Source organism: Oncorhynchus kisutch, linkage group LG19 (genome assembly GCF_002021735.2).
Source record: "Oncorhynchus kisutch isolate 150728-3 linkage group LG19, Okis_V2, whole genome shotgun sequence".
In the NCBI taxonomy this organism is placed as follows: domain Eukaryota; kingdom Metazoa; phylum Chordata; class Actinopteri; order Salmoniformes; family Salmonidae; genus Oncorhynchus; species Oncorhynchus kisutch.
In genome coordinates this window covers 67658508-67674333 of record NC_034192.2, presented here as the reverse complement: position 1 = coordinate 67674333, position 15826 = coordinate 67658508, and the positions used below count along the sequence as shown (strand labels likewise).

At 45.7% G+C, this 15826-nt stretch overlaps 1 protein-coding gene across 5 annotated transcripts in view; it reads right to left on the bottom strand.

Moving 5' to 3' along the window:
* The window catches only part of LOC109886243 (highly divergent homeobox), a 48105-nt gene extending 32611 nt beyond the window's left edge, over positions 1-15494 (bottom strand). For 2 of the 5 annotated variants that reach the window (XM_031797987.1, XM_031797988.1), the window contains exons 1-3: positions 15294-15449; positions 8874-9200; positions 4052-4198 (exon numbers count right to left, since the gene is read on the bottom strand). In XM_031797987.1, coding sequence (XP_031653847.1) covers positions 4052-4198; positions 8874-8942 — 216 coding nt within the window. In that variant the 5' untranslated portion in view covers positions 8943-9200; positions 15294-15449. Of the gene's footprint in view, positions 1-4051; positions 4199-8873; positions 9201-15293 lie in introns of all 5 variants that reach the window. The other 3 variants (XM_031797990.1, XM_031797985.1, XM_031797989.1) reach the window with 3 other exon arrangements.
* Positions 15495-15826: the final 332 nt, after the last annotated feature.

The following is a 15826-nucleotide window of genomic DNA, read 5'->3' as shown; positions in this document are numbered from 1 at the left end:
TGCAGTTTTTTGTTTTTTTACGTGTTATTTCTTACATTAGTACCCCAGGTCATCTTAGGTTTCATTACATACAGTCGAGAAGAACTACTGAATATAAGATCAGCGTCAACTCACCATCAGTACGACCAAGAATATGTTTTTCGCGACGCGGATCCTGTGTTCTGCCTTACAAACAGGACAACGGAGTGGATCCTATGCAGCGACCCAAAAAAACGACTCCGAAAAAGAGGGAAACGAGGCGGTCTTCTGGTCAGACTCCGGAGACGGGCACATCGTGCACCACTCCCTAGCATTCTTCTTGCCAATGTCCAGTCTCTTGACAACAAGGCTGATGAAATCCGAGCAAGGGTAGCATTCCAGAGGGACATCAGAGACTGTAACGTTCTTTGCTTCACGGAAACATGGCTCACTGGAGAAACGCTATCCGAGGCGGTGCAGCCAACGGGTTTCTCCACGCATCGCGCCGACAGAAACAAACATCTTTCTGGTAAGAAGAGGGGCGGGGGCGTATGCCTTATGGCCAACGTGACATGGTGTGATGAAAGAAACATACAGGAACTCAAATCCTTCTGTTCACCTGATTTAGAATTCCTCACAATCAAATGTAGACCGCATTATCTACCAAGGGAATTCTCTTCGATTATAATCACAGCCATATATATTCCCCCCCAAGCAGACACAACGATGGCTCTGAACGAACTTTATTTAACTCTCTGCAAACTGGAAACGATTTATCCGGAGGCTGCATTCATTGTAGCTGGGGATTTTAACAAGGCTAATCTGAAAACAAGACTCCCTAAATTTTATCAGCATATCGATTGCGCAACCAGGGGTGGAAAGACCTTGGATCATTGTTACTCTAACTTCCGCGACGCATATAAGGCCCTGCCCCGCCCCCCTTTCGGAACAGCTGACCACGACTCCATTTTGTTGATCCCTGCCTACAGACAGAAACTAAAACAAGAGGCTCCCACGCTGAGGTCTGTCCAACGCTGGTCCGACCAAGCTGACTCCACACTCCAAGACTGCTTCCATCACGTGGACTGGGAGATGTTTCGTATTGCGTCAGATAACAATATTGACGAATACGCTGATTCGGTGTGCGAGTTCATTAGAACGTGCGTTGAAGATGTCGTTCCCATAGCAACGATTAAAACATTCCCTAACCAGAAACCGTGTATTGATGGCAGCATTCGTGTGAAACTGAAAGCGCGAACCACTGCTTTTAATCAGGGCAAGGTGTCTGGTAACATGACCGAATACAAACAGTGCAGCTATTCCCTCCGCAAGGCTATCAAACAAGCTAAGCGCCAGTACAGAGACAAAGTAGAATCTCAACTCAACGGCTCAGACACAAGAGGCATGTGGCAGGGTCTACAGTCAATCACGGACTACAGGAAGAAATCCAGCCCCGTCACGGACCAGGATGTCTTGCTCCCAGGCAGACTAAATAACTTTTTTGCCCGCTTTGAGGACAATACAGTGCCACTGACACGGCCTGCAACGAAAACATGCGGTCTCTCCTTCACTGCAGCCGAGGTGAGTAAGACATTTAAACGTGTTAACCCTCGCAAGGCTGCAGGCCCAGACGGCATCCCCAGCCGCGCCCTCAGAGCATGCGCAGACCAGCTGGCCGGTGTGTTTACGGACATATTCAATCAATCCCTATACCAGTCTGCTGTTCCCACATGCTTCAAGAGGGCCACCATTGTTCCTGTTCCCAAGAAAGCTAAGGTAACTGAGCTAAACGACTACCGCCCCGTAGCACTCACATCCGTCATCATGAAGTGCTTTGAGAGACTAGTCAAGGACCATATCACCTCCACCCTACCTGACACCCTAGACCCACTCCAATTTGCTTACCGCCCAAATAGGTCCACAGACGATGCAATCTCAACCACACTGCACACTGCCCTAACCCATCTGGACAAGAGGAATACCTATGTGAGAATGCTGTTCATCGACTACAGCTCGACATTCAACACCATAGTACCCTCCAAGCTCGTCATCAAGCTCGAGACCCTGGGTCTCGACCCCACCCTGTGCAACTGGGTACTGGACTTCCTGACGGGCCGCCCCCAGGTGGTGAGGGTAGGCAACAACATCTCCTCCCCGCTGATCCTCAACACTGGGGCCCCACAAAGGTGCGTTCTGAGCCCTCTCCTGTACTCCCTGTTCACCCACGACTGCGTGGCCACGCACGCCTCCAACTCGATCATCAAGTTTGCGGACGACACAACAGTGGTAGGCTTGATTACCAACAACGACGAGACGGCCTACAGGGAGGAGGTGAGGGCCCTCGGAGTGTGGTGTCAGGAAAATAACCTCACAATCAACGTCAACAAAACTAAGGAGATGATTGTGGACTTCAGGAAACAGCAGAGGGAACACCCCCCTATCCACATCGATGGAACAGTAGTGGAGAGGGTAGTAAGTTTTAAGTTCCTCGGCGTACACATCACAGACAAACTGAATTGGTCCACCCACACAGACAGCATCGTGAAGGCGGCGCAGCAGCGCCTCTTCAACCTCAGGAGGCTGAAGAAATTCGGCTTGTCACCAAAAGCACTCAAACTTCTACAGATGCACAATCGAGAGCATCCTGGCGGGCTGTATCACCGCCTGGTACGGCAACTGCACCGCCCTCAACCGTAAGGCTCTCCAGAGGGTAGTGAGGTCTGCACAACGCATCACCGGGGGCAAACTACCTGCCCTCCAGGACACCTACACCACCCGATGCTACAGGAAGGCCATAAAGATCATCAAGGACATCAACCACCCGAGCCACTGCCTGTTCACCCCGCTATCATCCAGAAGGCGAGGTCAGTACAGGTGCATCAAAGCTGGGACCGAGAGACTGAAAAACAGCTTCTATCTCAAGGCCATCAGACTGTTAAACAGCCACCACTAACATTGAGTGGCTGCTGCCAACACACTGACACTGACACTGACTCAACTCCAGCCACTTTAATAATGGGAATTGATGGGAAATGATGTAAATATATCACTAGCCACTTTAAACAATGCTACCTTATATAATGTTACTTACCCTACATTATCCATCTCATATGCATACGTATATACTGTACTCTACATCAGACTGCATCCTTATGTAATACATGTATCACTAGCCACTTTAACTATGCCACTTTGTTTACATACTCATCTCATATGTATATACTGTACTCGATATCATCTACTGTATCTTGCCTATGCTGCTCTGTACCATCACTCATTCATATATCCTTATGTACATATTCTTTATCCCCTTACACTGTGTATAAGACAGTAGTTTTTTGGAATTGTTAGTTAGATTACTTGTTCGTTATTACTGCATTGTCGGAACTAGAAGCACAAGCATTTCGCTACACTCGCATTAACATCTGCTAACCATGTGTATGTGACAAATAAAATTTGATTTGATTTGATTTGAAATGAGAACACTAACCCGTTGTTCTAGTAGATGAGAAGGCTTTCCCGTTAACCCTAACCCGTTGTTCTAGTAGATGAGAAGGCTTTCCCGTTAACACTAACCCGTTGTTCTAGTAGATGAGAAGGCTTTCCCATTAACACTAACCCGTTGTTCTAGTAGATGAGAAGGCTTTCCCATTAACACTAACCCGTTGTTCTAGTAGATGAGAAGGCTTTCCCGTTAACCCTAACCCGTTGTTCTAGTAGATGAGAAGGCTTTCCCGTTAACCCTAACCCGTTGTTCTAGTAGATGAGAAGGCTTTCCCAAAAACCTTCTCAATTAAATGTTAACTTATAAGTAGCCTATGCTTACCTGGCTTAATGAGATCATGATTATTTTAAAATCAACTCTACCATCACGTGCGCTACAAAAAAAACTTAAACAGCCTCGTGCACACAAAACAAATCAAAATTTCTCAATTTTCCCAGACCCCAAAAGTTGTCTCCTGGTGTGGTTTAAGCACAGTTGTGGACTTACCCAATTTAGTTGTTTTTCAATTAAAGTGTGACAGAGCAAAAACGGAGGAAAACAGAAACCTGGAAAAACAAAAGCATTTGAGTTTAATAGAGCCCTACATACCCGCACCACGCTGAAGTCCAGTTTGGTCTCCTGAGAACACTGAAGGATCAGCTGGAAGCAGCTCTTGCTCTGATTGGTCATCCCGTTGTCATAGTAGCTATCCAGGACTCGCTGCTGCTCCAGTGTGAACACAGACCGCAGGTTCATCTGACAGAAACATGTAATTGGTCAATAAACTAGCCAATGAAAACAACATTGAGTTCACTAATCATATCACATTTTATTGGTCACATACACATGGTTAGCAGATGTTAATGCGAGTGTAGCGAAATGCTTGTGCTTCTAGATCTGACCATGCAGTAATATCTAACAAGTAATTTAACAATTTCACAACAACTACCTTATACACACAAGTGTAAAGGAATGAATAAGAATATGTACATATAAACATATGAATGAGTGATGGCCGTATGGCATAGGCAAGATGCATTAGATGGTATAGAGTACAGTATATACATATGAGATGAGTAATGTAGGATCTGTAAACATTATTAAAGAGGTGTTATTTAAAGTGACTAATGACAGACATAGGCAAGATGCAGTAGATGGTATAGAACAGTACATACAGTTGAAGTCTGAAGTTTACATACACTTAAGTTGGAGTCATTAAAACTTGTTTTTCAACCACTCCACAAATTTCTTGTTAACAAACTATAGATGTGGCAAGTCTGTTAGGACATCAACTTTGTCCATGACAAGTAATTTTTCCAACAATTGTTTACAGACAGATTATTTCACTTATAAATCACTGTATCACAATTCCAGTGTGTCAGAAGTTTACATACACTAAGTTGACTGTGCCTTTAAACAGCTTGGAAAATTCCAGAAAATGATGTCATGGCCTTAGAAGCTTCTGATAGGCTAATTGACATCATTTGAGTAAATTGGAGATGTATTTCAAGGCCTACCTTCAAACTAGGTGCCTTTTTGTTTTACATCATAGGAAAATCAAAAGGAATCAGCCAAGACATCTGAAAAATAATTGTAGACCTCCACAAGTCTGGTTCATCCTTGGCAGCATTTTCCAAACACCTGAAGGTACCACGTTCATCTGTACACACAATAGTACACAAGTATAAACACCATGGGACCACGCAGCCGTCATACCGCTCAGGAAGGAGACGGGTTCTATCTCCTAGAGATGAACGTACTTTGGTGCAAAAAGTTCAAATCAATCCCAGAACAACAGCGTAGGACCTTGTGAAGATGCTGGAGGAAACCGGTACAAAAGTATCTATATCCACAGTAAAATGAGTCCTATATCAACATAACATGAAAGGCCGTTCAGCAAGGAAGAAGCCACTGCTCCAAAACCGCCATTAAAAAGCTGTTTGTTTAGAGGAGGAAGGGGAGGCTTGCAAGCCGAAGAACACCATCCCATCCATGAATCACGGGGGTGGCAGCATCATGTTGTCGGGGTGCTCAGCTGCAGGAGGGACTGGTGCACTTCACAAAATAGATGGCATCATGAGGGAGGAAAATCATGTGGAGATATTGAAGCAACATCTCAAGACATCAGTCAGGAAGTTAAAGCTTGGTCGCAAATGGGTTTTCCAAATGGACAATGACCCCAAGCATACTTCCAAAGTTGTGGCAAATGGCTTAAGGATAACGAAGTCAAGGTATTGGAGTAGCCATCACAAAGCCCTGACCTAAACCCTATAGAAAATTTGTTGGCAGAACTGAAAAAGTGTGTATGAGCAAGGAGGCCTACAAACCTGACTCAGTTACACCAGCTCTGTCAGGAGGAATGGGCCAAAACTTATTGTGGGAAGCTTGTGGAAGGCTACCCGAAACGTTTGACCCAAGTTAAACAATTTAAAGGCAATGCTACCAAATACTAATTGAGGGTATGTACATTTCTGACCCACTGGGAATGTGATGAAAGAAATAAAAGCTGAAATAAATCATTATCTCTACTATTATTCTCACATTTCACATTATTATGTCAGAAATTGTGAAAAACTGAGTTTAAATGTATTTGGCTAAGATGTATGTAAACCTCCGACTTCAACTGTACATATATGAGATGAGTAATGTCGGATATGTAAACATTATTAAAGAGGCATTATATAACGTGACTAATGACAGACAAGATGTTGTAGATGGTATAGAACAGTATATACATATGAGATGATAATGTTGGTTATGTAAACTAGCTCTTCCCTTCAACCACAAATGTGCTTCTAGTCTGTACCCAGTCTGTATGTACACCTACAGTGGGGCAAAAAAGTATTTAGTCAGCCATCAATTGTGCAAGTTCTCCCACCTAAAAAGATGAGGCCTATAATTTTTCATCATAGGTACACTTCAACTATGACAGACAAAATGAGAAAGAAAATACAGAAAATCACATTGTAGGATTTTTTATGAATTTATTTGCAAATTATGGTGGAAAATAAGTATTTGGTCAATAACAAAAGTTTACCTCAATACTTTGTTATATACCCTTTGTTGGCAATGACAGAGGTCAAACGTTTTCTGTATGTCTTCACAAGGTTTTCACACACTGTTGCTGGTATTTTGGCCCATTCCTCCATGCAGATCTCCTCTAGAGCAGTGATGTTTTGGGGCTGTTGCTGGGCAACACGGACTTTCAACTCCCTCCAAAGATTTTCTATGGGGTTGAGCTCTGGAGACTGGCTAGGCCACTCCAGGACCTTGAAATGCTTCTTACGAAGCCACTCCGGTGGTGTGTTGGGATCATTGTCATGCTGAAAGACCCAGCCACGTTTCATCTTCAATGCCCTTGCTGATGGAAGGAGGTTTTCACTCAAAATCTCACGATACATGGCCCCATTCATTCTTTCCTTTACACCGATCAGTCGTCCTGGTCCCTTTGCAGAAAAACAGCCCCAAAGCATGATGTTTCCACCCCCATGCTTCACAGTAGGTATGGTGTTCTTTGGATGCAACTCAGAATTATTTGTCCTCCAAACACGACGAGTTGAGTTTTTACTTATTTTCCACCATAATTTGCTAAAAAATTCATTAAAAATCCTACAATGTGATGTTCTCATTTTGTCTGTCATAGTTGAAGTGTACCTATGATGAAAATTACAGGCCTCTCATCTTTTTAAGTGGGAGAACTTGCACGATTGGGGGCTGACTAAATACTTTTTTGCCCTACTGTATATACACAGTGGACAAAACATCGACATAGCTTTTACCTGGTCAGTCTACGATTCCTTATTGATGTCACTTGTTAAATCCACTTCAATCACAGTAGGTATGGTGTTCTTTGGATGCAACTCAGAATTATTTGTCCTCCAAACACGACGAGTTGAGTTTTTACCAAAAAGTTCATCAAGTTTCATCTGACCATATGACATTCTCCCAATCATCTTCTGGATCATCCAAATGCTCTCTAGCAAACTTCAGACGGGCCTGGACATGTACTGGCTTAAGCAGGGGGACACGTCTGGCACTGCAGGATTTGAGTACCTGGCGGCGTAGTGTGTTACTGATGGTAGGCTTTGTTACTTTGGTCCCAGCTCTCTGCAGGTCATTCACTAGGTCCCCCCGTGTGGTTCTGGGATTTTTGCTCACCGTGAGATCTTGCGTGGAGCCCCAGATCGAGGGAGATTATCAGTGGTCTTGTATGTCTTCCATTTCCTAATAATTGCTCCCACAGTTGATTTCTTCAAACCAAGCTGCTTACCTATTGCAGATTGTCTTCCCAGCCTGGTGCAGGTCTACAATTTTGTTTCTGGTGTCCATTGACAGCTCTTTGGTCTTGGCCATAGTGGAGTTTGGAGTGTGACTGTTTGAGGTTGTGGAGAGGTGTCTTTTATACTGATAACAAGTTCAAACAGGTGCCATTAATACAGGTAACGAGTGGAGGACAGAGGAGCCTCTTAAAGAAGAAGTTACAGGTCTGTGAGAGCCAGAAATCTTGCTTGTTTGTAGGTGACCAAATACTTATTTTCCACCATAATTTGCAAAAAAATTCATTAAAAAATCCTACAATGTGATGTTCTCATTTTGTCTGTCATAGTTGAAGTGTACCTATGATGAAAATTACAGGCCTCTCTCATCTTTTTAAGTGGGAGAACTTGCACGATTGGGGGCTGACTAAATACTTTTTTGCCCTACTGTATATACACAGTGGACAAAACATCGACATAGCTTTTACCTGGTCAGTCTACGATTCCTTATTGATGTCACTTGTTAAATCCACTTCAATCAGTGTAGGGGAAGAGACAGGTTAATGAAGGATTTTTAAGCCTTGAGACAATTGAGAAATCGAACACCGTCCTAATATGGAGTTTCATCCCCTCAGAACAGCCTCAATTCATCAGAACATGGATTCTACAAGGTATCGAAAGCGTTCCACAGGGATGCTGGCCCATGTTGACTCCAATGCTTCCCAGTTTTGTCAAGTTGGCTGGATGTCATTTGGGTGGTGGACCATTCTTGATACACACGGGAAACTGTTGTGTGAAATTTGATTTGATTTGATTTGGAGAGAAAAAATTGAGCAGCGTTGCACTTCTTGACCCAAACCTGTGCGCTTGGCACCTACTACCATACCCTGTTCAAAGACACTTTCATCTTCCGATTCACCCTCTGAATGGAACACATACACAATCCGTCTATATTCTCAAAGGCTTTAAATTCCTTCTTTAACCTGTCTCCTCCACTGATTGAAGTGGATTTAACAGGTGACATCAATAAAAGATCATAGCTTTCACCTGGATTCACCTGGTCAGTCTATGTTATAGAAAGAGCAGGTGTTCCTAATGTTTTGTGCACTCAGTGTATGTAATAGGTACATTAGAATATAAAGGCCCATAGTCCAGGTGGTGGTTTCTCTACTTACCGTCTGCAGACCTCGTTTCTCCTGCCATTCCTCCATACTGCTGCTACTGCAGGGGGGCAGATCAGCCATACAGCAGAACCACGAGAAGGGCCAGGCCGGGGTGAGGTCTAGGCAGCAGGGCCAGGCCGGGGTGAGGTCTAGGAAGCAGGGCCAGGCCTAGGAAGCAGGGCCAGGCCGGGGTGAGGTCTAGGCAGCAGGGCCAGATAGTATCTGCTGCCTGGCCGTAGGCCTATCTGTCCATCTGTCCGGGGGTTGTGGTGGTCTGGCTGGTCATGCTAGCTCAGTCTTCTGGGCTGCAGGGTGCGGTGTCTTTGTCTCCCTGAGGTTCTGCGAGACACGAGAGTGTCATCAGTTAGAGTGGAATCAATGGAAACTTTATGAACCAGAACATCTCATTTCAGCTTTTCCATAATAGACTGCTTTATATGTTTATATTTAGAGTTGTCATATCATTTTTATAACATCACACTTATTCTATGGTGGTGTGTTTTAATCATAGAGAATGATAGACTGCCAGCAGCATACCACCCTTCATACCACTGCTGGCTTGCTTCTGAAGCTAAGCAGGGTTGGTCCTGGTCAGTCCCTGGATGGGAGACCAGATACTGCTGGAAGTGGTGTTGGAGGGCCAGTAGGAGGAACTCCTTCCCAATGCCCCAGGGCAGTGATTAGTGATCAGGGCAGTGATTAGGGTGCCCCAGGGCACCCTACACAGTGACACTGCCCTGTGTAGGGTGCTGTCTTTCAGATGGGATGTTAAACGGGTGTCCTGACTCTGGAGGTCATTAAAGATCCCATGGCACTTATTGTAAGAGTAGGGGTGTTAACCCCAGTGTCCTGGCTAAATTCCCAAGCTGGCCCTCAAACCATCATGGTCCCCTAATAATCCCCAGTTTACAATTGGCTCATTCATCCCCTCTAACTATTCCCCAGGTTAATGAGAATGTGTTCTCAGTCAACTTACCTGGTAAAATAATGGATAAATAAAAAATGTATGCGTGGGCAGCACCATTAAGGCCATCTCCATTTTGAAGTGGTACATTTTCTGCTTCTATGAGTTGGTAATCAAACTGAAAGGGTGCATACTGCCCCTTGGAGGGTGTTGTCTGAACAGGTATAAAGACAAGGTTCGTGATTTACTGTCACCTCCCGTTATGGAATGTTTGCTCACAAGATAGTATAATTCATTGGCTGATCTTTACTTAACCCATAGGAAGTCCCACCCAGTTGACTACTTCAAAGTGGTGAAAGTCCTCAATGGTACTGCCCATGTTAAAACTGGATTTTAGGCACTAGTGATCACTATGGTTTTAATAGACTGGAAGAGAGTTGTTATTTTTATTTTACCTTTAACTAGGCAAGTAAGTTAAGAACAAATTCTTATTTTCAATTACAGCCTGTGGACATTTCCTACACTCAGATTATAAAACTATAGAAGTAAAGTAGACCTGGATCAGAGCTAGCTGATGAGTGGGACCTGGATCAGAGCTAACTGAGCGCTAAATGGGCCCTGGATCAGAGCTAGCTAGTTGAGAGGGACCTGGATCAGAGCTAGCTAGTTGAGAGGGACCTGGATCAGAGCTAACTTAGCTAGTTGAGAGGGACCTGGATCAGAGCTAACTTAGCTAGTTGAGAGGGACCTGGATCAGAGCTAACTTAGCTAGTTGAGAGGGACCTGGATCAGAGCTAACTTAGCTAGTTGAGAGGGACCTGGATCAGAGCTAGCTAGTTGAGAGGGACCTGGATCAGAGCTAACTTAGCTAGTTGAGAGGGACCTGGATCAGAGCTAGCTAGTTGAGAGGGACCTGGATCAGAGCTAGCTAGTTGAGAGGGACCTGGATCAGAGCTAACTTAGCTAGCTGAGTGGGACCTGGATCAGAGCTAACTGATGAGTGGGACCTGGATCAGAGCTAATTTAGCTAGTTGAGTGGGACCTGGATCAGGGCTAACTTAGCTAGTTGAGTGGGACCTGGATCAGAGCTAGCTAGTTGAGAGGGACCTGGATCAGAGCTAACTTAGCTAGCTGAGTGGGACCTGGATCAGAGCTAACTGATGAGTGGGACCTGGATCAGAGCTAATTTAGCTAGTTGAGAGGGACCTGGATCAGAGCTGGCTAGCTCTAGCTAGTTGAGAGGGACCTGGATCAGAGCTAGCTAGTTGAGAGGGACCTGGATCAGAGCTAGCTAGTTGAGAGGGACCTGGATCAGAGCTAACTTAGCTAGTTGAGAGGGACCTGGATCAGAGCTAACTTAGCTAGTTGAGAGGGACCTGGATCAGAGCTAACTTAGCTAGTTGAGAGGGACCTGGATCAGAGCTAACTGATGAGTGGGACCTGGATCAGAGCTAGCTAGTTGAGAGGGACCTGGATCAGAGCTAACTGAGCGCTAAATGGGCCCTGGATCAGAGCTAGCTAGTTGAGAGGGACCTGGATCAGAGCTAGCTAGTTGAGAGGGACCTGGATCAGAGCTAGCTAGTTGAGAGGGACCTGGATCAGAGCTAGCTAGTTGAGATGGACCTGGATCAGAGCTAGCTAGTTGAGAGGGACCTGGATCAGAGCTAGCTAGTTGAGAGGGACCTGGATCAGAGCTAGCTAGTTGAGAGGGACCTGGATCAGAGCTAGCTAGTTGAGAGGGACCTGGATCAGAGCTAGCTAGTTGAGAGGGACCTGGATCAGAGCTAGCTAGTTGAGAGGGACCTGGATCAGAGCTAGCTAGTTGAGAGGGACCTGGATCAGAGCTAACTTAGCTAGTTGAGAGGGACCTGGATCAGAGCTAATTTAGCTAGTTGAGTGGGACCTGGATCAGAGCTAACTGAGCGCTAAATGGGCCCTGGATCAGAGCTAGCTAGTTGAGAGGGACCTGGATCAGAGCTAGCTAGTTGAGAGGGACCTGGATCAGAGCTAGCTAGTTGAGAGGGACCTGGATCAGAGCTAACTTAGCTAGTTGAGAGGGACCTGGATCAGAGCTAACTTAGCTAGTTGAGAGGGACCTGGATCAGAGCTAACTTAGCTAGTTGAGAGGGACCTGGATCAGAGCTAACTTAGCTAGTTGAGAGGGACCTGGATCAGAGCTAACTTAGCTAGTTGAGAGGGACCTGGATCAGAGCTAACTTAGCTAGTTGAGAGGGACCTGGATCAGAGCTAACTTAGCTAGTTGAGAGGGACCTGGATCAGAGCTAACTTAGCTAGTTGAGAGGGACCTGGATCAGAGCTAACTTAGCTAGTTGAGAGGGACCTGGATCAGAGCTAACTTAGCTAGTTGAGAGGGACCTGGATCAGAGCTAACTTAGCTAGTTGAGAGGGACCTGGATCAGAGCTAACTTAGCTAGTTGAGAGGGACCTGGATCAGAGCTAACTTAGCTAGTTGAGAGGGACCTGGATCAGAGCTAACTTAGCTAGTTGAGAGGGACCTGGATCAGAGCTAACTAGTTGAGAGGGACCTGGATCAGAGCTAGCTAGTTGAGAGGGACCTGGATCAGAGCTAGCTAGTTGAGAGGGACCTGGATCAGAGCTAACTTAGCTAGCTGAGTGGGACCTGGATCAGAGCTAACTGATGAGTGGGACCTGGATCAGAGCTAATTTAGCTAGTTGAGTGGGACCTGGATCAGGGCTAACTTAGCTAGTTGAGTGGGACCTGGATCAGAGCTAGCTAGTTGAGAGGGACCTGGATCAGAGCTAACTTAGCTAGCTGAGTGGGACCTGGATCAGAGCTAACTAGTTGAGAGGGACCTGGATCAGAGCTAACTTAGCTAGTTGAGAGGGACCTGGATCAGAGCTAACTTAGCTAGTTGAGAGGGACCTGGATCAGAGCTAACTGATGAGTGGGACCTGGATCAGAGCTAATTTAGCTAGTTGAGTGGGACCTGGATCAGAGCTAACTGAGCGCTAAATGGGCCCTGGATCAGAGCTAGCTAGTTGAGAGGGACCTGGATCAGAGCTAGCTAGTTGAGAGGGACCTGGATCAGAGCTAACTTAGCTAGTTGAGAGGGACCTGGATCAGAGCTAACTTAGATAGTTGAGAGGGACCTGGATCAGAGCTAACTTAGCTAGTTGAGAGGGACCTGGATCAGAGCTAACTTAGCTAGTTGAGAGGGACCTGGATCAGAGCTAACTTAGCTAGTTGAGAGGGACCTGGATCAGAGCTAACTTAGCTAGTTGAGAGGGACCTGGATCAGAGCTAACTTAGCTAGTTGAGAGGGACCTGGATCAGAGCTAACTTAGCTAGTTGAGAGGGACCTGGATCAGAGCTAGCTAGTTGAGAGGGACCTGGATCAGAGCTAGCTAGTTGAGAGGGACCTGGATCAGAGCTAGCTAGTTGAGAGGGACCTGGATCAGAGCTAGCTAGTTGAGAGGGACCTGGATCAGAGCTAGCTAGTTGAGAGGGACCTGGATCAGAGCTAACTTAGCTGAGTGGGACCTGGATCAGAGCTAACTGATGAGTGGGACCTGGATCAGAGCTAATTTAGCTAGTTGAGTGGGACCTGGATCAGGGCTAACTTAGCTAGTTGAGTGGGACCTGGATCAGAGCTAGCTAGTTTAGAGGGACCTGGATCAGAGCTAACTTAGCTAGCTGAGTGGGACCTGGATCAGAGCTAACTGATGAGTGGGACCTGGATCAGAGCTAATTTAGCTAGTTGAGTGGGACCTGGATCAGAGCTAATTTAGCTAGTTGAGAGGGACCTGGATCAGAGCTGGCTAGCTCTAGCTAGTTGAGAGGGACCTGGATCAGAGCTAGCTAGTTGAGAGGGACCTGGATCAGAGCTAACTTAGCTAGTTGAGAGGGACCTGGATCAGAGCTAACTGATGAGTGGGACCTGGATCAGAGCTAATTTAGCTAGTTGAGTGGGACCTGGATCAGAGCTAGCTAGTTGAGAGGGACCTGGATCAGAGCTAACTGAGCGCTAAATGGGCCCTGGATCAGAGCTAACTTAGCTAGTTGAGAGGGACCTGGATCAGAGCTAATTTAGCTAGTTGAGTGGGACCTGGATCAGAGCTAGCTAGTTGAGAGGGACCTGGATCAGAGCTAACTTAGCTAGTTGAGAGGGACCTGGATCAGAGCTAACTTAGCTAGTTGAGAGGGACCTGGATCAGAGCTAACTTAGCTAGTTGAGAGGGACCTGGATCAGAGCTAACTTAGCTAGTTGAGAGGGACCTGGATCAGAGCTAACTTAGCTAGTTGAGAGGGACCTGGATCAGAGCTAACTTAGCTAGTTGAGAGGGACCTGGATCAGAGCTAACTTAGCTAGTTGAGAGGGACCTGGATCAGAGCTAACTTAGCTAGTTGAGAGGGACCTGGATCAGAGCTAACTTAGCTAGTTGAGAGGGACCTGGATCAGAGCTAACTTAGCTAGTTGAGAGGGACCTGGATCAGAGCTAACTTAGCTAGTTGAGAGGGACCTGGATCAGAGCTAACTTAGCTAGTTGAGAGGGACCTGGATCAGAGCTAGCTAGTTGAGAGGGACCTGGATCAGAGCTAACTTAGCTAGCTGAGTGGGACCTGGATCAGAGCTAACTGATGAGTGGGACCTGGATCAGAGCTAATTTAGCTAGTTGAGTGGGACCTGGATCAGGGCTAACTTAGCTAGTTGAGTGGGACCTGGATCAGAGCTAGCTAGTTGAGAGGGACCTGGATCAGAGCTAACTTAGCTAGCTGAGAGGGACCTGGATCAGAGCTAGCTCGTTGAGAGGGACCTCAGATGTGAAGGACGTTAACGTTACTACCACCAAATCAGCATATCGACTATGTGGAGCCATGCAACTAATGTAACGCGTTAAATACCTTGGAGGTTGCAATAACGCAACTTGCTAGATAGCTAGCTATAGTTAGCCCACCTCAATCAACAAGCTAATGCTAGCAAAGTGTCAGCGTCCTAAAAATATATAGCTAAGTTACTAGTTAGCTAGCTAAAAAGTCCAAAAGAGTTAGAGAAAATATTCTATACTCGTTGAAAAGCAATAGTTTGATGATTCTGCTGCTTGCCCGTCTCTTCTAACCCAACAGCTTTCCACCCCCCCCCTCCCGTTTCAGCTCTCTGGCAAACTCAGTGCGCATGGTCCCTGAATGAAAAAACATTGCAAAGCGAATTGATGTAGAAAACGCACATCCACCCATTCCGCCACAAGGGCAGAGAGAGGGGGCAGAAATAGGATTCCCACACAGGAAGCGGAATGATCCAACTTTCCGACAGCTAGTTTACAGACAGTCAACAACCCGCTGCAAGCAACAACAATAACGCCTAGGGCACGTCATACTAGAAAGACAGGCCATGTCTGCCATAACCAGACCACTGGAGCCGAATAAACTTTTCCTTTAAATCTCTGATTTCTCCTGTCCTAACATGGTCACTCTGACCCCTGCCTACAACGAACTGAAGGCAGAACTCGTCGAAATCTGTCACAGTGAAAATCAGTTTGGCATGTACCTGTTTTTGTCGTCAAATCAAACGACCGCTCTAATTCAGCAGATTTCTTCAGCAGTCCCAGAGCCAGACAACGAAATCTAAACATCCGATCATCAATTCTAATCATGATCGTGACGTATTCGCAGACAGAAGCCAATTAGATCATGAAATCAGGGCTGTTACATTCAACCCAGTGATGTCCCGCCCAGCGGTGACTTTGTGAGGAGAGAGAGAGAGAAACCCTTTATACTGAACAAAAATATAAACGCAACATGTAAATGCACAAAAAACGTAATCCTCCAAAAAATAAATGTCACAAACTTGTTTACATCCCTGTTAGTGAACAAATCTCCATTTGCCAAAATAATCCATCCACTTGCCAAAATAATCCAGCCACTTGCCAAAATAATTTAGTAGCATTTATTTTATCTTTATTTTACTAGGGAAGTCAGTTAAGAACAAATTCTTATTTTCAATGACGGCCCAGTGGGTTAACTGCCTGTTCAGGGGCAGAACGACAGATTTGTATCTTATCAGCTCTGGGATTCGAACTT